The sequence below is a fragment of the Neopelma chrysocephalum genome, unplaced genomic scaffold, assembly GCF_003984885.1.
Source record: "Neopelma chrysocephalum unplaced genomic scaffold, ASM398488v2 Primary Assembly neopelma1_143, whole genome shotgun sequence".
NCBI lineage: Eukaryota > Metazoa > Chordata > Aves > Passeriformes > Pipridae > Neopelma > Neopelma chrysocephalum.
The window spans coordinates 5,543,431-5,564,914 of NW_020897805.1; the positions used below are offsets into that span (position 1 = coordinate 5,543,431).

A 21,484-nucleotide genomic window follows, 5' to 3' on the forward strand; every position below is an offset into this window, starting at 1 on the left:
CTTTGATTCATGCTGGATCTTCTCCTTGTTTTCCACAAAAATAAATTTGCCCTCTGTAATGTGAAAAAGAAAAGCTGGAGAAGAACCTTAATTTAAAATCATTTAGAAAGTCAGAAAGCTGTGAGAAATATATCCCAGACAGGGCTGCATGAGCCATTGCAGGAAGTGTCCCTGCAGGACCGGCTTTTCTCTCATCCCATAACCTACTCAAATCCACTCCACAGAGACAGAACCCACTGGTATTCTGACAACTTTTTCTTATGCTTTATTTGGGGGTTTTTTAGGCTATAATGGAACTAACAGAATTGCTTATCTTGCCCAATGAGTTTCTAAATGAGTTTCAGTTGGGTAGTTGCATTTAAGAAGTCAGGATTTCAGTATCCCCTCTGTATTTAAGTGGGTTATGATACTGTGCCTCAGGGCTCAGTTGTGATGCAGTGAAATAACTTTTTGGAGGGTTACAGAACAAACAGTTACACCAAGTCATTGAGGTCACCCCTGCTTTGGCACAGGCAAGTAGAAGGAGCATTATTCACTGAGAGATTTGGTGTCAGGCAGGAGGTTTAAATGAAGCCTTCAAAAAGGCATCCTTTTACCCTTTACTTGTATGATTCATTACCAAACTGCTGGCTGTTCATGGGACCTTTTTTTTTCAAGAAGCCTTAAAATATGACTTCTTAAATTTATTTATTTGGATTCTTCTCTTTAATTTGTATGCACAACAGGTCGGCTCCTCCAACAATTAGGTGATCAGCTGGCAAAGAAATGTCATTCTGAAATGCAGCCCAGCTAAAGCTGTCACTGGTTGGTAGTGTGAGCTGTAGTCCATGTTGGTAGAGCAGAGGATGAAAACTGCATTGCACAATGCCTGTCTGCTTTTTCAAATTCTGCTATTGTTTTAAAAATCCATGCCCCACATGTCAGTCATCTCTTGTTAAAACAAGGCCTCTGACCAAGAGCCTTCATTGAGTAAGAATTATTCAATGTAATGTGATCCAAAAGCTAACAGACCGGGAACTTCTCAAAACCTGGCATAGGAAGAATTATTTTTTTCTTTCATTTGTCTTGAAGTTAATATATGCAACTTCTCAGGCATGAGCGGATGAGGGGAGGAAAAAATAGGTTGTGAACATTATAGTTCATCCAAATGCTTAGAAATGAGTAGTCATGTTTTCCCAAATTATGCAACTGATTCAAAAATAATGATGTATTTTAAAAATTATGCCTTTGGGATTTGTGCCTTCTGGATAAAACGCTCATATAATTTTCATGTTTTTCTTAGCAATTTCAAGAATTATAAAACTACTATTTAAAAAGATAGCAACAATTCCTAAATATTCTCTTTTCTTCTTGTTTCTGGAGTTTTCACTGAAATGTCTAGCATCACCAGAACTGGAGAATTTAGTAGCAATATAACTGATGTAAATTGAATTCCTTCTTTCCTGTGCCCTCTCTCTGCTCCTGCTAAAATGTTGGAATACTTTGGTAATGTAGACAGTGAGGGATAACAGTGGGAATAATGGTAAGTTTACGAAATGCCTCTAAAACCAGGACTACAGGTTGTTCAGTACAAAGGCAGAGAATAATGTGACAGTTAAAAAAATTCCTTTGCCCACTCAAAGTTTAGAACAAAACTAGATAATTTTTTTCTCTCTCAAAATCATGCCACCCTCTTCAGGAGGCGTAGGGTTCCACTCTGAAATTTCTGTGTGCCTTCTGTCCATGTGAAAACACTTTAAGTCTTGGCAGTATCGCACCACACTTTAGTTGAGAAATAATCCTCCATTTTTCATCATCCTGAAGTTGATCAGCCAAATTGCTTGTGATGATGTGTTATGAGGAACCGAAACCAAAGCTCCTAGAAAGGATCAGTTTAGTAAATGTGCTTTTCCCTGTCACTGTCATATTTGCCTCATCGACCGGCAGCAAAGATTGAAATGTTGATTACTGGAAGGTGTGGCTGTGCTGGCATATTCCCACAGTGGGGCGTTAGCCCACAGCAAAGACAGTGATCACAAGACTGAAATTTTGCTCAGTTTGGGCTCGGACAGTTTTGATTTCCAAGTAGAATCCATTATTATTTGCAGGTGGGAGAGGTGGTGCTATGGAGGAAGAAATTTGGGGAGCTCTGGTATTTCAGCCACAGCTTGCCTCTAATTAATGAGTTCATGTCAGAAAACTGTGTTAACAAGAATGAAGTAGGATTTTCTGCATTCACAGTGCAATTTAAAGTCTTGCTTTCAAATTACACAGTGTTGCTATTTTCCAACCTTTGCAATAATGTGATATAGAAAGGAACATGTGAGCCCTTGTGTGTGTTATTTACCGTGTTGCTTTATCTTCCCTTTCCAGCACTTACAGAACCCGGCAAACTTCCATAATGCAGCAACAGAGCTCCTCGACTGGTGCGGAGACCCCAGAGCCTTCCAGAGACCGTTTGAGCAAAGCCTGATGGGTTGTTTGACGGTATGTCCACTCCACTGTGATGGTGGTTCCCGTTCTGTTTGTGGTTTATACTGTGTGCAATCTGTCATGGCCAAGGAAACTTGATTTTCAGAGTCTGCGTTTTATGGGATTTTTTGTCATTTTATCCTAAACAAATGAAGCCAGACCCTAACAGCGGTTTATTTGACTCCATTGCTTAACAGGAAGCAAGATGCAGTAAGAAGAAGCTAAAGCATAGAAGGGATAAACCTTTTTAGTTAGATTACTCACAAATACACAGACTAGGTTACTTGTTATGCACATACAACATTTTTTTCATAGTTTGAAGTTGCTAAGTGAGCCATGTTCTTATGAAGTTAATGGACTTTTCAGGTATTTATTTTCCTTTGACATTTTTGGTAGGACTGAAGGACCCGTTACTTGTCTTCTATTCTAAGTAAGCTGTGCTTTCAGCTAAACAGCGTTACTGACATGCCTGTTCAGCTTACTTTGTTACATGTATTGACTGCGGGTCTAATCCTGACATACTAATTCCAACAGTTTTATTGATTTCAGTGCTTTTCTTTCCATTCAATTTTTTATTAAGACCACTGTAGTTCCTAAAGCAACTTCATTATAATGCATTAAAATACGTATCTGTGTGCACACAACAGCATTTTTTGTTTTGAAAATGTTATTTCCCACGCACCCAGCAGCAGCAGTCCAAAATTGTTATGTGGAGTCAAGACTTTAGAAGAATTAAATTGTGACTGGAGCGGGAGTGTTCAAAAGCTTCAATGCAATTTGCCAAACAAGTTGATATAAATAAATAGTCACAAAGGAGAGCGAAATTCTAAAATGATTAATGAAGCAACCATCATCGTATTTTTGGGGGGGAAGAAGCGCGTGGATTATTTTCATGCACTACATAGCTGATATATGTAAAGCAGACACTAAGACTGAGACTTAGTTACCAGAAATCCAAATGTTAAGGAATGGCTCCATCTTAATGTGCTCCAGTGTATAGCATCCCTCAGATTTCTATGTCAAAAATTCAGAATAAATGCAGTGATATAAGGAGGTGCATATCATTCTGCCAGTCAGAGAACAAATGAAATAAAGGAAGTTAAAATGTTAATATTTTCCAAAGCTAGGATATTTAACAATTCTGTTGGAAGTAAAAGTTATCTGTAACATCAATTATGAGAAAAAGATCATAATATCCAATATGACCATACCTATATTTTATTTATGCTTTTTTAAAACTTTGCTCACATTTTTCAGGGTAGTATTTGGGAAGGGAAACATTCACCTCAAGTATAATTAGGCAGGCTGTGCACAGTATTTTTCTGCAGCCCCCCCTGCTAGAACAGTGTAAATCTGACCTGCGACTTCCTTGCTGTTTCAACCTTTTCTTTCTACGTAAGCAGATCTGCAGCCCTGCCCAAGTGCAGGGTCAAAATAAGGTCTGACTGCCAGTGATTCGCTCTGTTCACAGAGTGTATGGAAAGTGAGCAGGAAAAGCTCCATGAAAACCAGTGAGGTAAAACACACAATACCTTGTTTTCAGTGTATCAAAATGAAAACACTAACTTTCTTCTGACAAGAAGGAAAGAAAAAAAAATCTTACTATCTACTGTTCATATTTGAACCTCGTGTATTGCTTTGCTTCATAGTTCTCCCTGAAATCTGAACAGGGTGGCATGTCCCCCTTTTCCAAGCTTGTTATGGGAGAGAACTATCTCCAGTGTAGGACTGACTGGCAGCAGCATCTTTATCACAATTTCTAATCTCGTTATATTCCTGACAAGGAAATAACACAGGAACTTAACCAGGTGGCTTGTTCTGTTTTAGATAAATACATGGGATTTGCAGAATGCGCATAAACTGTGATGAGTATGTTTCTTGTTCTTAATTTTAAAATTCCTCTAGGGAAGATATTCTTTAATTTCTCACTATGGACATCCCTCTTCCTGCTTCCCTTCAAACAGGCTTAACTGCATGATTGTACCCCAGGAAGTTGGTACTTCCTGTATCTTCTTAATACAATAGCAGTACGATGGGCAAAGTCTCCTTTGTTTTATTTTATTTTCATTTTACTCCTAACAAGAATTTTTTCTATCTGAGTTTGCACGTATGTAATTTCTTTCTGAAAGGTATATTTTCAGGCTTGTTGTTCTCTTACAGGAAAATGGGTTTATGCATTTTATTTAACAAACGTGATAGAACTCCAGCCTGTTTCCAGAGAAATTATTAAGAAAGTTGCAAATCAGTAAAAGACAGCTGAAATACTGGAATATCAGGAGTGACTTTAACATCAGCTTGCTTAGATGCCTGATCTATACTACCAGGTACAAGTTTTCTTTAATGCTGAATAGGTTTATCAGTGTCCTTCTTTGTGAGGATTATGGTAAAAGAAAAATGAAAAATCGGTATGAAAGTCTGTTCAACCACTGAAACAGGATTATTGTTTTATTTTGCCAGTCTTTAAAAGGAGCTTCAAAACCAAATTCCCTTGAAAATTCCATATATTTGGATATACTTTTTAAAGCAAGTAATCTCTCCCATCACTACAACATTTGAGCTGGGCGGTTCCAAAAGGCATTTAATTTGGAAATTCTACAAATACTAAAAATTCTCGCTTGCTTATAAGGCTTCCCTTCTGTAGTATTTGGAATAATTTTTTTTATTTTTTATAACATTCTGTTCTGTTAACTCTCTGACCAGGGAAAAAGTGGTATGCTAAACTGTTCTGGAACCATCAAGGGATATGAAATCATCATGTCCTATAAGCGGATAACACAATATATACTAACCCAAATTGAAACATATTAAAATGCCATGACTGCAGAAGGACAAGCTCTCTCAGGAATGTTCAGGCCATCCATTCACACACTGGAAAGTTCAAATGCATCAGGTGTAATGACAGAGCATCAAAACTGATCTGTTGTGTTATGAATAGCCAATTTAATGGTACCTCTGGTATAACAATTCTTTGCATCATTTAAGTCTTATCTGTAGTCTTTTGCAAAAATTAACCAATTAGATTTAATCCTATTAATAAAAGAAAAATATGCTTACAGTCTTGAAATTATGCTTTAAGAACTGGTTCCTAGAAAGTTGTTCTGTTTACCCAACACCCCATCTTGGTGTCGGGACTGTAAGTAATGTCTGGTTCACTTAATAACACCTGTATGTTTTTATTCCTGTTGCTTGCATCTTACAAACCCTGGATAGATGCAGAAGTTTGATCTTAGGAATATTCTGCCTGGGCATTAGCAGAAGAGCTTCCAGCTTCATTTATGGAATTGCTGGTTTTGATAATAGTATATATATAGTGTGTGTGTGTGTGTGTATATATATGTATGTAGGCTGTTATAGAAGGTTTTCTTAAATGCCAGCACTTAGGGAAATCTCAATGACTTGAAAGTTTCATGCATTAGCTAGACAGCAAGTGTTGAACAACAATATGTGTGTAGTGTTTGGTTTTCCTTGGTCATTTTTTTTCTCTTTTAGATTAATATGTGCACAGTAAACATACTGGCTATTCGCAGTAGATAGCTTGATATTACTGGAGCTACACTTGCTACTATGGGCTCCAGTGATGTTGTATGCAGCATAATAGGAGTGATTTTTCTTATCTCAAGAACAAACTCAGGGTTTGTTACAGCAGCTAAGGTATATAAACTTCATTTAACTAGTTAAATACTTTGTGTTTGTTATATAGGATCCTTTAAATGATTGCTGTTTTAGAGGTGAAATAATTTCTGTTTACGGTAAGGAAATTAGGCTAATGCTGTCAAGACCTACAAATAAAACTGGAGTAATTCTCAGTAATTTGCCGTGCAAACAGTCAAAGAGAGAAGGTTTAGGGTACACAGGTGAGCCAATGGCTTGTGCTATAGAAGGAAAATATTTTTCAATGAACTAAGCCCTAAAAGCTGTGCCGATTCTGACCAAAACGTATGTGACTGCATATGCATTGTCTTTATGTTCAAACAGTTCTGGCAGACACCAATTCTAGAGCTTAACTTTTTGTACTTACCCATTACAGGAAATCACCAAAGTGAGTGCGTAATAAAAGTTTATAAAGAAAACACATTTCAACAGATAAATAAAAAGTCAAGGATAGAGTGGTAAACTTTGAATCTGTTTTATTCCTTGCAAGCTACAAGCTACAGAAAGGTTCCCTTAAACAGCTGTTATTGAAGTCATGCAAATGAATTATGATCTTTCTCAGAGACAAAAGAAGCTCTTCTGACTGGCCAAGAAAAGCTAGGTGTTATTTTTCGACAGAAGTTATTTTCAAATCAAATACAACAGTCTGTAGGCCAGAAACTAAATTAAAATTGAAATCATTGATTCTATAAATTATTGAAACTGCAATGGATATGGTGCTCTTTGGTATGTAATATTACTTGCATAGTGTTATGGGGAGCTAATTAAAACAGCCTCCACTTTCCACAAATCAGATATAGCTGTGTTTTTATTAACAATTTCTGATTCTAGCACTAGATTACATTATGGCAAGGCTGATAGTCTTGATAAATGTAAGACTGTCATTCTCTAAAAATGTATTGTATATGGCATTACCTTATGGTCTCCTGAAAGAAACAGGTTCAGTTATACACAGCAGTTGAAAAAAAATAAGTCTATTTCGGTTGGACAAGGTTGTTTCATCTGTTTCTGCCTCTTCTCAGGTCCACTCTAGTCTCATCCCATGGGTCTGGTCTTGTGAAGCAGTTTAACATGTAAATGAGCTTCCTGGAGGCATTGGCTAACATTTATGTTGGTGCTGCAGCAGAAATGGAAATGAGGGGACAGCTGAGAGCAAAATGGACAGATTTACAGACTTGTCTTCAGTGAACTACAGTAAAGCCACTGCCTTGTTCTCTTCCTGTGCTTCAGCGTTAGAAGGCACTGAGTTTATTGTTCTTTAGGGCTCTTCAGTGCGTCCAACAAAGAAATAAAAGGGTGAGAGAAGCGGAGCTGTGTGCAGTTCCTCTGTAACTGTACCTAGGGGCTTAGTCTAAGAAATTAAAATCCAGCACTACAACAGTTTTGGACAGTGGGAGGAATTTAGGTATGTGGGGTGTGCTTACCTGAGCTGACTCCTGGTCAAAGCACTGCATGTAACAGAGCTTCTCTAGTGAAAGTTGTGGTCTCTGACCACTGTGGTTAGGATCTGTGTCTCTCTTTGCGTCCAAAAGATGGCACTTCCTACCCCAGTTTGTCCACAAAAAACTATGCTGAAATAGTTATTAAAAAAGCCTCACCCCCATCTCAAATGTTCTAGGTTTTCTTCTCTGGATGTTGAGTCTACCTCAGTCATCAAATGTGTGAAACTCCACCTGTATTTGTGAGAGAAATATTTCTTTTTAAATTAAAAAAATAACACACAAAGCTGTAGTCCTAGTTGTACTCTGTTTAAGGGTTATGGATTGCACTTAAATTTGTTGTGCGGCTTGTACTTCTTACTAGATCTCTGTACTGCTGATGAGAGTTGCTGAAATAGCAATCATCTGTGATAAACTGCTATAATTTCATGTTTTAGTAATACTGATACCTGGTACAATAATCTTTCGAATTGCATTTCTCTTTAGGAAATCCTAGAATTGAGACTTGAGAAATTTTTAGATCATTTTAAGGGAAAAAAGCTATCTGTTCAGTTTTCATGATACAGAAATCTATTTTAGCTTGTCTGATATGTTGTGGAAAACATAATTGATTTTAAAAATACATATATACTAAAAAAAGTAAAAAATACAAGAATGGAATCTTTGAGTGATGTAAAGTTTCCACAACAGGATGCCTCAGACTGCAAAAGCAACAAGTTGAGCTAATGCTAATATGTTCACAAGGTATCTGCTGCTGCATTGACTTCACACTTGCCTGGGTTCATTCTGTTTAATGCAGAAAAGTAGGTAATGAAAAATCAACATGTGACATTCAAAAAATCAGATTTCAAATCAGATTGAGATCTGAACGTGTGTAATTACGGATGGAAGAGCTGGTTCAGCATCTCTCTACCCAGAAAATGGGAGGTTGCAGTGCCCATGAGAGCCCTGGAAATATTGCATTTAGTCTTTGTATCCAAGGCCTCCAGAGCAGAAAGTTCACATGGAAGAAATTCTGTTTCCGTCATCCTCTCCATGCATCTGTCAAGCACACAGCTTTGTGTTTGCAGTGCATCACAGCACGCCAGGGCTGTGTACGTGCTGTACCATCAGAGTACAACCAGCAGGCACAGAACACTCTGCTTCAGAGCAGCTCATAGTGCTACCAAATAGCTCACTCAGTATTATTCGTTTTCCTATGACCTCATGGTGTTCTAAAGCCCTTTTACCTTAATTTTGTTAGTCAAGCAACGGATTATTTTACAGCCTCAAAATATTTGTTTGAGATGTGCTCCTATCCAAAGTAAAATGGTTTTGGAATTCCCTTATCATTTTCTTCCTATGGCCACTGTATGCTTCATGCAAATCATTGTTCAAAGTGTGCCAGGACTCAGGTGGCAGCAGTATTGCAGTGACCCAGTGATCAGCTGGCTTAATTAAAGCACAATCCCTCCCTCTTTTCCTCTGGGAAAAATTTCAGATGGAGAGGGTTGCGTATAGTGACCTTCTCTTTGATGTTTATGGTTGCTAGAGACATGCAGAGGAGAGGAAGAGGATGTAAAGGAGGAGGAGATACCCCTATTCTGCATGATTTATGTCACTGTTGCAGGAAGTGTCAAGAAGTACATGGCAGGCATACTGGTTTATTTTATTTTGAAAATATAATTCTTATCCATCTAATGGGGTGGGAAATAGATTTTAAGAAAACCATAGTTTGAACACAAGGCCTCTGTAAAGTCTCTTACATTTTCAGAACCTACTTAATGTCTGTTTTCAAGCATCAAAGGCAAGAAACTACTTAATGATATATAACTTCCCTGACTTGCTTTGATTGTCTGTATTGTTGAGGCCGCCCTTTTGCAACTGGAGTGTAAGTCTCATCAGATCAGGACTTCAGATCACAGATTTCTTCCTCCTTTTCCCACCCTTTTTTTTTTTCTGTTTGAGGCAGATCGCTCTTCATGTTGCAAAATTCCTCAATTTGCCTCCTGTTTATCTGATCTTTGTGTGTTACTGAGGGGGAAAAATTACCATCTACATTGCAGAATTCTAATTACAAAATTTCTGCTGTAGTCTTCAAACTGCATTCAGATAATTTCAAGTGTGCACAAGTGGCTGAACACGGAGCCGTCTGAACTAGCAATCAGCTGGCATTTTTAGTTTTGAGCAACCAGCAAATTGAATTCGTAAAATTCATTCTGATGCCAGCAGGGGGGGGTGCTCTTGACTGCTGCTAGTTAAGAGATTCATTGAAAGTGCAACATAATGGGAAGGGAGTTTAGAAATAAGCAGTCATATAGCTCTCTTGATTAACAGGCCTGTTAGGATGAGAGGTACATTGTTCTAGTACTTTGTAGTGTGATGACAAGCAGGGCCAGGAGTGGAGCTTACCATGGTGAAAAAAAGAGAAAGGAAAATATTGCAGGTAAATTCAGCAGAAGGAAAATATGTTGGTAGCTGAATTTATTTGCTTTTCATGTAATTAAAACCTCACTCTCATCATTTTCTTCTCACTTGTCAATGACCCTGAGAGTTCAGACATCTGGAACTCAGCAGAGCTGTGTCACAGGCAGTGAATGCAATGTCTCCTCTATAAATGCTGTTTATCTGAATTATTCAGATTAAAGATTTCAGAGATTTGGGGTGATCTGTTTTTCTTATTGGCAGTTGGTGTTATGATAATGTTTGTTTGCAAATAAGGTATATGTTCCTTTAAAGACATAGGTTGAAATAGTTATCAGTGCCATATCTAAGTTTAAATAAAAGCTAGGTGTTACAAGTGTGTTTAGGAAATAGGCTAGCTTTTCTAAGATCTAACTGTCTGAAATGTTATTGTAATATAGCATAGAGAAATATTAAGTGTTGAACCTTGGGCTGGCCAAGCACCTCTCTCAGTCATGATAAAGAATGATGATCTCAATTTATGATTGTGGTACTGGCAACTATGTCTGGTTTGGTTTTTTTCAATGCACTACTTTTCAATGGAATTTTATGTTAGGTATGCTTAGGTCGACAAAGATACATGCTTACAGCATTGCAGAATGAAGTCATGGTTGAACACGTGGTGCCAGCTGCATTTTGTCTGAATTTTTGCTGGTGTGCTCAGTTTGAATTTACAGTTAGAGAAGGACTTAATATGTTTGCAAGTGGTACCACATCACTTAGCTGTTACATTTAATGGATTATTGAAACTGTGTTTCCTTGATTCCATCTGATCAGCACCATTACCTGAGTAAGATCAAAATCACAGGAGGTTTCAAACGTGGCAGGATTCCTGGGGCAGGATTCAGACTGAGCTGCATGGCTCCAGTCAGCAGCAGGTGTCAGGTTTGGCTTGGGACGGACCTACGGGAGCCTGCTGTCTACTCTTTTTCTCCAAGCTGGAATGCGATATAGATACTGTCTGGTCTACTGTAAATCCCCTTACCTTCCAAAATCCAGGGATTGATAGGTAGCTCGTTCTGGTGCTTGATGATCCTTAATACCTCGGGCATTTTCCCAGTGTTTATCCTAAGTCACATGTACACTGACCAGATGAATATCTGCTCCTAATTTTCTATTTGGACGTTTGATTTTTCTTTCCTATCTGTAGTATTTCATATATGTTTTGGTCTGGTTTCTGGAACATTTTTCCAGTTTATAAGTATTATTTTAAATTCTTACCCTGTCCTCTTAAGTGTTTGCAGGCTTTTCTGCCTGAAAAACCATTTAGAGGTTTTGCAGTTTACTCTGCTTCATTGTCCAAGTCAGGACTGAATACATAGAACTTACCTGTAACCAGGACAAGTTATGAATTGACAGAGGACTATTAATTAATAATCTGAATAAAATTTATACTACTGTCATCTGGGCTATGTTCCTTTGTTACAACAGTGTTATATAGGGCAATGTCAAAAGGCATATTAGAGTTAAGATATGTTAACTTGTCAAAGAGGGAAACTTCACAGTGCTGATGGATTCATGATGATGTTCTGTATTACTCACCTAATATTTGTTTAATAATATCATTTTTATCTGTTTGGATACCTGTACTTTCTGAGATTCACCTTTTACTGTCTTAAAACCAGAGATGTGATGTGCCCTCAAGGTCTCTGTCTTGAATGAATTTCTGAAGATAATCATTAGCAGTTACAAGGTTTGCCCAGGCTAGTTCCTTTGAGGCCCTCTAAGGTAAATTTCATCAGGGTCTGCTGACCTGAATATATTAAACTTACCAAATGTCTTGTAGCTAGTTCTTTGTGTTTTCTGGATCATGCACCTATGACGCATTTGTCGTCTTGTTTCTGCGAATTCTCAGTGTTTATTTAGAAGGCCAGGAGGTCCCTTGCATACAGGTTCACTGGAGGAAAGCCTTACAAGTAAAGTACCAAGTGAGCAGTGTCTGACTTCAGTTGTGGACAACCTGAAACAGGATCCTTGGAGGATATATGATCTGTTCTATTAACTTTAATGTTGAAATAAAAGGAAGTCTTTAGCTGTCACAATTGAAAGAAAAGCTTTAAACTTTCATTATGGTTAATGCAAAAATTTGTAAGCCTGTAAAGAGACTGGAAATAAATGTATACTGCCCTATTCATGTTGACCAAGGAGATTGCTGAGGAATGGTGTGCAAAAGCCAAGAGCTGAGGGAGAAGGGACCAGAGAAAGCCCTCTTGAGCATGGTTCCACCAGTTCTTTTTATAGAGCTCCTTTCTGCAAATTGCATAGAAGAATAATTTAGGTGGAAAATGACTCTTGGCAAAATGGAAATTTTATTAGAAATGTCTGCTTTCTATTAAATATCTGTGGGTTTTGTTGTTCTTTCTAGAGGAAGAAGGGGTGTTTTTGCAGTTTGTCAGTGGAAGCACTTTCTTTCAAATTTAGATTTTTTTTTTTTTTTTTTTTTTTTTTTTTTGGCTAAAATGAATTTGCAATTTGTTTTGCCTCGCACTTTGCTTGAAAAAGTAGAGTAATAGTTTGACTGGGTGACTTCTGTATACTCACCAGATTCCAACTTTTTCATGCTTAGTCTTCTGCATTGGTTGCTGGGGTCCAGCTTCCCCCTCTCCGAGGTGGGTGTTCACAGGCCGTGCCATGGCCATCAGTGCACTCAGCCCTGGGCTGTGCACCCTGGCACCCAAAAGCTCTGCTTTCTGCCACACTGAGTCACACAGCACTGCTTCCTCAGGTGCGGGAAATTAGGAAACTGATGAGAAGTGGAGTGTAAAAGGCCTCAGCCTGTGGTTAGGACTCAAACTGACCAAGGCTTTGCAGTCTATTCAGTGAAGACATTGCAAGCAGATATTGGCTCTTGTGGTTTCTACAGTTCTCTGTAGTTCCTGAGTTACCTAGTAGAATTTTTTCCATAATTAGCAAGATGTCGGTTGAAAGTGGTGATTTGGCCTCTGGCCAGGAGGGTCTCAGTATTTGTAGCTTCATGTTTTAAAATGATTCAAGCATATAAACAGGCAATGCACTTCCTAAGTTACTGTGTGCTCACTGATTATCAGGTGTATCTGCCCTCATTCCTGTCCAGTTTCAAAAGAAATAGTTTAGTGATTATGTGTTTTTTAAAAAGAAAAAATGGGAGGGCCCTTTCTCTGTTGTTTTACAGACCTGATTGGCACTCTGAAACTTGTTCCTCTGTGATGGTACAGTAAATGATGGCTAAAGGAGTTTAATTAATGTTTGCACATTAATGAGACATTGTTCTCAGGAGCCTTTTACAAGATGGTTTTTTAGAAGAGCTTTTTGTCTGCTGTCTACTCATGCCTCCCCTAATATCTACTTGTTGGTAGCTGAAATACGGTGATATTGGAAGTAGGAAAGGGGAACAGTTACATTTCCAAGTTATGTAAGTGTCTTCCAGATTTTATGGCAGCCCACCAGTCTTCACTCCTGTTGCTAATTTAGCATGAAACATGAGATATCTTGTTCCGCTCACATTTTTTTTCTTGTGAACACTTGTTGTTTTGGGGGTTTTTTTATCTTATTTTTGCAAGTTTGGACCCACAGTCTTAGCCATGATATTAACAACAGCCAGACTTTTGGGTGTAAAGGATTAAAGGCTGATCTGCCAAGTTGGAACTATTTTTTTGTTTCAAAAGAAATAATTGCATTATTTCTTTTACCTTTTTTTTTATTTTTTCTAGCTGAAACATGAAGTTGTAATTGTAAAGAAATGAGATAAAACAGTAGGTGTGTTCTGGGGTTGTGTATTATTTTACTGATTATCCTCAATTCTCATTTCTTTTCCCTGAAGCTCTCTACTCAGTTTTGAGGTTGAGAGGGTTAATTTAGGGAGGGAACACTCCCACCCTAAATAGAGTGATAGAGTCTTGTGAATGTATAATTTGTAAAGTAATAGGAGCAAGAGAAACAACAAAAAAATCTACCCGGGAACTTCATTTCATGCTAATTCTTTTTTAAGAAATATATTTGGTTCTTAATTGTAAATTAGAAAAGTACATACTGGAAGAAGTTCAGAATAATGTTTGTAGATTATCACATATGTTAATTCTTCACTCTGTGCTATACTGTGGCTTTTTGCTGGGATCCAGTTCTGGACACAGATAATTGCAGTGTCATTAATTAAGAAAGAGGCTTTCAGATGAAGATAGGGGTGGCAAAAGGATGTTTTCTTCTATTGTAAACTGTGAAGGATAGGAGCTTTCTTTTGCTTCACACAAGGAAATGGTGTTCTGTTTCTTGTGCAGTTCCTTGACCATTTTTTCAATGCAAAGAAATAATGGCAATGTTAAGAATAATATGTTTTATCTGTGCCTCTGAGTCTGAAGTCATCCTGTGCCACTGGAAGGCAATAGAAAAGCTCTGCTGTGTATAACTTCAGCATCATTTGGCAGAAGGACTGTGGTATTGTGTTTGTACTGTGCAGATTTTCATGAGGATACGTTCTTGGCCGATAGCTGAGTTGCTGGCTTGGAGAAATAGTTGACTGCTTTTCATCCTTAACTCCAGTCTTTGATTTGCCTAGTTTTGCCAGTTCTTCTAGATCAGTCAACAACAACAACAACAACAACAAAATCATCTTTCCCTAATTTAATGTGTTTGGCAAATGCTTCTTTCACGGGCCTATTTATTCTAAAACTGTAGTAAATGTGCTTCCCAATATGGTATTGTTAAAATGCAGCAACTGTGACACTGATCAGGGCGTGGGAGAACACTATCCATCAGTGTGGAGAGGGCATTTTGACCTAAAGGACCTGGGCACTGCCCTTGAGAACAGGGCCAGGAACTGTAAAACAGAGACAGAAACTGAGGGATTTCTCATCCTCAAGTCTCAAGTACAGTAAAATGTGTTCTGTACAATCTTTACATACATTGCTCTTGCATTATTTCTTCTGGCTTTGTCTCTCCAACTTTCACAGAAGTACCAGGCCTTTGTTCTGACGAGTGGTGAAATAACTGGATCATCAGAATACTCCTGTGTTCAGTTCGCTGTGCTTGCCTTGGAAACTACTGAACAGCAGTGCCTCATACCATGTTTGTACTGTGGCTCTTGCAGCAGATTCTGTTGTCTAACATTAGTACTGATAAGCAGGTTGATGTTACCTTGCAAAGAACTCAAGTAACCCCTAATGAAGCTTTCTCTCTTTCCCTCTGCAGGTGGTTAGTCGCGTGGCAGCTCAGCAAGGATTTGACTTGGACCTTGGATACAGGCTACTGGCAGTATGTGCAGCCAACAGGGACAAATTCACTCCAAAATCAGCTGGTAGGAAAAGCCTTTTTTTGGTGTCTTATTGAATCTTGGATGGTCGTATTCTGAATAAGTGCTACCTGCAACTGTCTTGCGTTCTTAAAAAAAAACAAAACCAAAAGCAAACACGTATTTGATGGTAATAGTGCTGTTGCTTTTAGCATTTCGATGACATGCTCTTCTGAGGAGACATGACTTCGGAAATTCATGTTTTCCCCAACTTGGTGCTGTTCACTGCCCTGTTTGATCTTATGGATGAAATGTTGCTTCCAGAAGCACGGATGTTCAGTAATTTTGTGGTGGGAATGAACACACTCAGACCCCTCCATCTTGGTAAACCATTGATTTTCTGTCGTGTCAACCTCTAAATCTTTCACATTCATTCTGCACTTCTGATATATCTATTACAAGTAGTTCTTTGACTTTATATGTCTGTGCAAATAAATACCATGGTTTCTCGTACATCTAGTCATTAGCTTTAGAATTTTGAGCCAAGAGTAGTTAGCAATGCTATTGGTGTAGTATTAAGTAGCCATTTTTCCAGTATTTTACAGCAATAATCTGTTACAGGGCTCTGATCAAGTAGCAATATTTGATTATGATATATTGCCATTGCTCCTCTATATAGTAAAAACAGAGAACGCACTTGAGGGTCTTTCTGCTGCTCACATGTTCAATTTAACTGGAGCATTTAATTCTGGTTCTCCTTTTCTTAGCTGACGAATGTCAACATAATGTGCACTGGCTTGGAAAACAGGAAGATAATTGTTCCATTCCAGACTGAGCATGGATAACTTTTCTGCTTAGTACTAAACTGGTATGCAGTCTCCATTTTAGAACATCAGGAAAGGTTACCTTCTTCCAAAACAGTGATTTGTAGCCAACTGGTTGGGTGTTAACATTTCTTTTCATGTTCCTTTCATCTTTACTCATGGCTGCCTTTTGTCCTAAGTGTTCTAAGCAGGTCCTCGTGCAAAAGTGGCTTTCACATCAAAGCGTGTTCACTGGACTTACTGTTTTATTTTCTTGTATGGGAAGGGATCATTAATCTTACTAAATGTTGAATAAACTGTCTGATTTTCATCCGGAAAAACTGTGTGGAGGATAAAACATTCTGTTGACCAGGCACAGTCTCCCTTTCTTCTGAATGTCTATTAAGTTTATCCATTAGCTAGCTATCACATCTGTTGTTGGTTGTTTGGGTTTTTTTTTCAAAAAATGTTTGTCAAGTGAGACTCTCTATGTATGAGTGCATTGTGTGCTATATTAAAACTTTTCAAATTTTTTTTAAAGATATAGCTATTCCCCCCATCTTACTAATTCTTCCTGACATGTCTTTTTATCAGTGTGTTGGTGAAGGTGAGGTTGTGAGTCTCTGTATCTTTTCATGTTCCTTTAGGGCTTGCATGAGGGCGTAGTCTTGAAAAGTGCTGGTCAGTCATGTCCTATAAAAGCCCAGTGTCAGTGTTTGATTTCTACCAATAATTACTTTTTTGGGAATATATGCTTTTTTTTTTTCAACTCATTATCCTAGCAGTCTGTACAGAGTGCAGTCTTTCCGTTGTTAATTGATACAATACTGGAAAAGCTGGTAAATCATGTGCTCTTCTCTCAGTATATTCTAAAACCCTTCTCAGTTCTGTGCTTTTCTTCCTATTTCCTATTTGCATGTACAATAATTTATTTTCAATGGTCTTAAATATTTGGTTTCATAAGTACTTAAGTTTTACTATGTATTCAGTTGTTTCACCAGTTATTGCAGGGATTTTATCATGCTCATCTCCACCATGTTTTTTGTGCTCTTATTGTCTGTGTTAAATACTCATATTTTGGGGCATACCATAACATATTTTGTGAAATGCCACATATATCTCCTACTCTAAGGATGTCACATTCACATGCAGTCTATGAGAGCTACATCACTGGATGGGCAGCTTGAAAGACTGACAGACAAGGGTTACAAATGTGAGGTCGTTTCAGAACATATGGACTTTTTTTAAAGAGTTAATTTCCACATCTGAGTGCATTAACATTTTCTGATTTCTAATGTAGCAGTGGCTCTGCTCTCTCATTAAATTTTTGTAAAAATGTTGAGATTGTCCTTTGTTTTTTTTGCAAACAGTGTGGATCACTGAAAGCTGCCTTTCGTGATTTGCTTAAGTTGTTGTCAGGAATGCTTGCAGGTTGTTTTGAGTAACTCGTTCTGTTTTCTGTTACATCTGTTGAAAGACACCTTCAACAATTCTTCCAGTCACTTTCCTACAGAAGTCCCCTGATGTAGATATCAAATGGCATTAATTTTAATGAATAAGCATTTGTTTTTCCCTTCCTCTAGGCTTAAGGGGAATTTACAATGGTTTGAATTTATTCCACCAAGTATGAATTTAATGCTGCCACCGGGATCACTCTGGAAACATTTTTAATCCATGTTCTTTAGTGTCTGACATTCTGAAATGTGAGGAGAAAAAAAAAAACGTTTTCTAATTAAAACAAATTTGAGTAGGTGAACGCTGGGGAAAATAATTGCCCCAAATCCTTTCAAGGGCTATCCACTATTAGTACCTCTTTATAGCCTAGGACAAGGCTTGTTGACTGATGTCCTGCAGGCTGGGAGCCTGGAGTGGCCTGGCAGTGGTGGCTGGCAGGTTTTGCAGCTCTGCTGTGTGGAGCAGGTGGACCACCCCAGCCTGATGTCTGGCAGGTCTCCTGGTTTGCAGAAACAGCTGAACCAGTGCAGTTAGCAGTCTTGCTCCTGTTCTCCAGCAATTCCCACCCTAAGCTTGCTCAGGGACCTGTACTGGCAGGAGAGGTTTTGCTGGTATGGCTTCTGTTCTGTTTGACTGGCTCCTTGAGCTGTTTCTCTGCAGGGCCACAGGAGAGTGAGGGTCCCCGTGGCAGTGCCTGAGGATCTCTTATTCCTGATGGAAGAGGGCTGGAGCCTGAGGCTAGAGGGCAGAGCAGCCAGCTGCCAAATTGGCTCAGCTCTATGGGAAATCCACACCCCTGGTTTGTGCAAACGGCCCCACAATGTTTCATCTCTGCTGGTTTAAGCCGTTTTGGTGGTAGCTCCCTCTCCCAGCTATGCTGAAGAGGCTGGGGAGTGGTTACAGGAGGTGCAGATGGCAGATCAGAGTACAGGCAAACATGGGGGAAGCAGAGAGAGATGAGAGGCTGGAACCAGGTGGGGCAGCAACCTTTTCAGGTGGCACAGCCTCAGCTGGGGGAACCCAGGGGAACAGACCAAGAGCTGTCAGTTCCTCAGCTTCTCCCATCCGGGACCGGGACCGTTTGGTGTTGCTGGGGCAGTGTTTGATGTTGTGCTTTTTAGTCTTGTTTTACTTGGCCATTGAGATGGTTAATAATTAGCTAATACAAATTGTTTTGGAGAATGCCTGGAGGGGAGGCTCATGCAGCATGAAAAGTATTAAAAAGTTGTCATGTGTGTTTTTAAATAGAAATGATGATTTAATGACTGTACCTTTTGTCTCTGCTTTCTGGTGTTTGTACCTGAAATAATAGCTGCTGCCTTTTATTCTCCTGGCCCATGCTGCTGCAACTGGGCTGCTGCCTCAGCAGGAGGTCAAATACAGCATTTCCCACCCTGAAGACAAATGACAAAGCCTTTAAAATATATGTGTCTCTTTCGGTGACAGCTGCTCCCCAGACCTTCCACTGCAAATTCCTTTGCCTTGTTGTGACACCTATAGGGGATGGCCCAGCAGGTTGGCTGCCTGCCTGCTCATTTGCTTTCATACCGCAGTAACCCGAGTTGCTCTTAGTATGTGAGTGCATGGCTCTTTGTGTATTCCATTTTTTCTTCCTTAAATCTGAAGACTTTCTTTCTGAATAGTGCTTGCTTGGACCTTTTCTGAGCACATCTCCTGCTTTTGTCCTTCCTGTAGAAGATTTTAAGTCATTTGGTAGCTTTATTTTAAGGTCTCCTATTCACAAAAATAGAGTTCATCGATTAAAGTGTTTATTAAAAAAAAAAGGGGGGGGCGAAGGAAGAGAGAAAGGGAACAATTTTCTGTTCTGAAATACTTTTTTGAAAGAATACTTTACTGAGCTACTGAAGTTCATTGCTCTTGTAGCTACTTTTCTACTTTTGCTTTTGTCAGGAGGCCAAGCTGAGGCCAGACAAGGGGACGACAGGATGAGATCATACAGGGAGCTTTGTCAGAAAAGGACAGTGTTCAGTATCTCTCTCTTTACAGAGAGAGAGGCAGGAGCCTGAGGGCAGAACTGTGCAGAAAAGGTACTTCAGCAATCACTGAGAATCTACAGCAAACAAACGCTGTGATAGCTTGGATGGGCAGCTAAGTGTTGGCTGTTCGATAGCAGAAATAGCAACCCTTTTTGATATTGCTTTGTTTTCAGCCCCTTAGACTCTGCTTGGTGTGCTTCTGATTTTACTTTTCAAGAGCAGTATTACTGAATAACCTTGAAGCATAAAAATATACTTAATATGAAGCATAAACTAAAGCTTCATGGTGTTTGAGGATTTTACATTGTTTTATTTCTTTAGCTTTAATCATTGTACTTTAATTCTAATATAATAGGGCTCTTCTTAGCGAGTATGATACCAAAGCTGTGAATAAGTTGGACCTCAGGCTAACAAAGGTATATGTAGTTGAGGGTACTTGCAAATGGTGGTGTTAGAACATTACTGGACAAGATACTGAGACCCAAGGTATGTCCTGATCAGGATAAATTTTCAAAGCAATAGTACGGATTGGGCAAAGAGTATTTTGGTGTATTATCAAATCAAACTTCAAGAAACTGTATAAAATGAGAATAGAAATTACTCTGCAATGTGAATGAAGAACAGGTAGAAAGTAAGGATAACCTCTAGATTATGGGGGACCACAAGGCTAGATTAACACTTTGCTTAAGTTTCCATTAATAATGCTCACATTATCTGTGGAGACAAGGCAAAAGGAGTCAGCTAAAAGGATTACCAGTATTCAATGGAAATTACTCCAGCCAGGGCTGAAGGGATCCCTCCAACTTGAAGGGACCAAATGATGGACATGCCTGCATTTGGAAAGAAATAGCATATGAACTGTCAGTCTCGTGCCTCACACCAAAGATTTTCAGCAAATTGGTCAAGTCAAAACGGTCTTATATGACTGGAGAAGAAATACAAATGCTGTATTTGTACTTGGGAGAGTGGCTGATAAGAATGAGAGCAGAGTAGAAAATGTTGGCTTGGGTTGTTCATGAAATAAAAGCTGAACAGAGTTATGAAATGTATGTAAATACTAACAAATAATTTAGGAACAAGAAGAACTGTGAAGCTACTGAAGTACAGTGTTGGCACAAAACATATAGGTGTAAATTGAATAAAATAAATAAGGGGGAAATTCAGAATTATTAGGGCAGTGGCATTTTTAAAATGTTTTCAGTTAGAATGACACTGGAGAGGGATGGAGCAGAGTAAAGGCAAATGGAAAAGTCAAACTGCCTTTTTAAAGATAAAACTCAGTGCATGAAATTGTGTAATGTGGTTCTTGATGTAGCTGGAAGCTGGTTAAGAACCTTTTGTCTGTGTAGTCCTAAATTCTCACTACAGATCCATGCAGATGTCTGATTCATTCTACATAGAGTTGATATGCTGAAACTGTCCACTTGACACTCCTCATTAAAATAAAGGCATTATTTTCTTTTAGCTGTTACCTTCTGAAACAGCTTTTGATGCTGAAGACTGAGTACATTTCAGGTGATCTCTAGGTTCACTTCCCAGCTGTTAGCACAGATTCTCACCGTGTGCCCTTGTCTGCTTTGCTCTCTGTTTTGTAGTTTTATATTTTTGAAGCAAGGATAATAATACACCTTCCATCTCACTTTTATTTATGTGGTTTAATTAAATTCAGTATCCTGCAGTACAGAAACTACCTCTTCCCCTGTAGGTAGATATTCAGTGCAGTGGAGCCATGGTTTCAGCTGGGTACTTACACTTTGTTGTTGTACAGGTAAAATAATTCTGTTCTGGAACATATACTGGCAGGATACACCTTTTTTGCAAATAAGTCTTTCCTAAAGATTTATAGTGTGGATACTACAAATAAATGACTAATTAATTCATAATTCATTTAGATTATGAGGTTAGTTTTGTTAGTTTCTGTTAATGAAGTTGGCAACTTCCCTTGACCAAAGGGAAGCACAGTCAGTACTGCTGTTTAGTGGCAAGCAGCATTAATTCATGTCTGTACTCTGTGACAGCCACATTTACATTGTCTGCAGAAAA

At 38.7% G+C, this 21,484-nt stretch overlaps 1 protein-coding gene across 5 annotated transcripts in view; it reads left to right on the forward strand.

Moving 5' to 3' along the window:
* Positions 1-21,484, forward strand: part of ZMIZ1 (zinc finger MIZ-type containing 1) — a 298,803-nt gene that overhangs the window by 156,031 nt on the left and 121,288 nt on the right. For all 5 annotated transcript variants that reach the window (XM_027699954.1, XM_027699958.1, XM_027699957.1 and 2 more), the window contains 2 exons: positions 2,353-2,466; positions 15,147-15,252. In XM_027699954.1, coding sequence (XP_027555755.1) covers positions 2,353-2,466; positions 15,147-15,252 — 220 coding nt within the window. The remainder of the gene's footprint in view (positions 1-2,352; positions 2,467-15,146; positions 15,253-21,484) is intronic.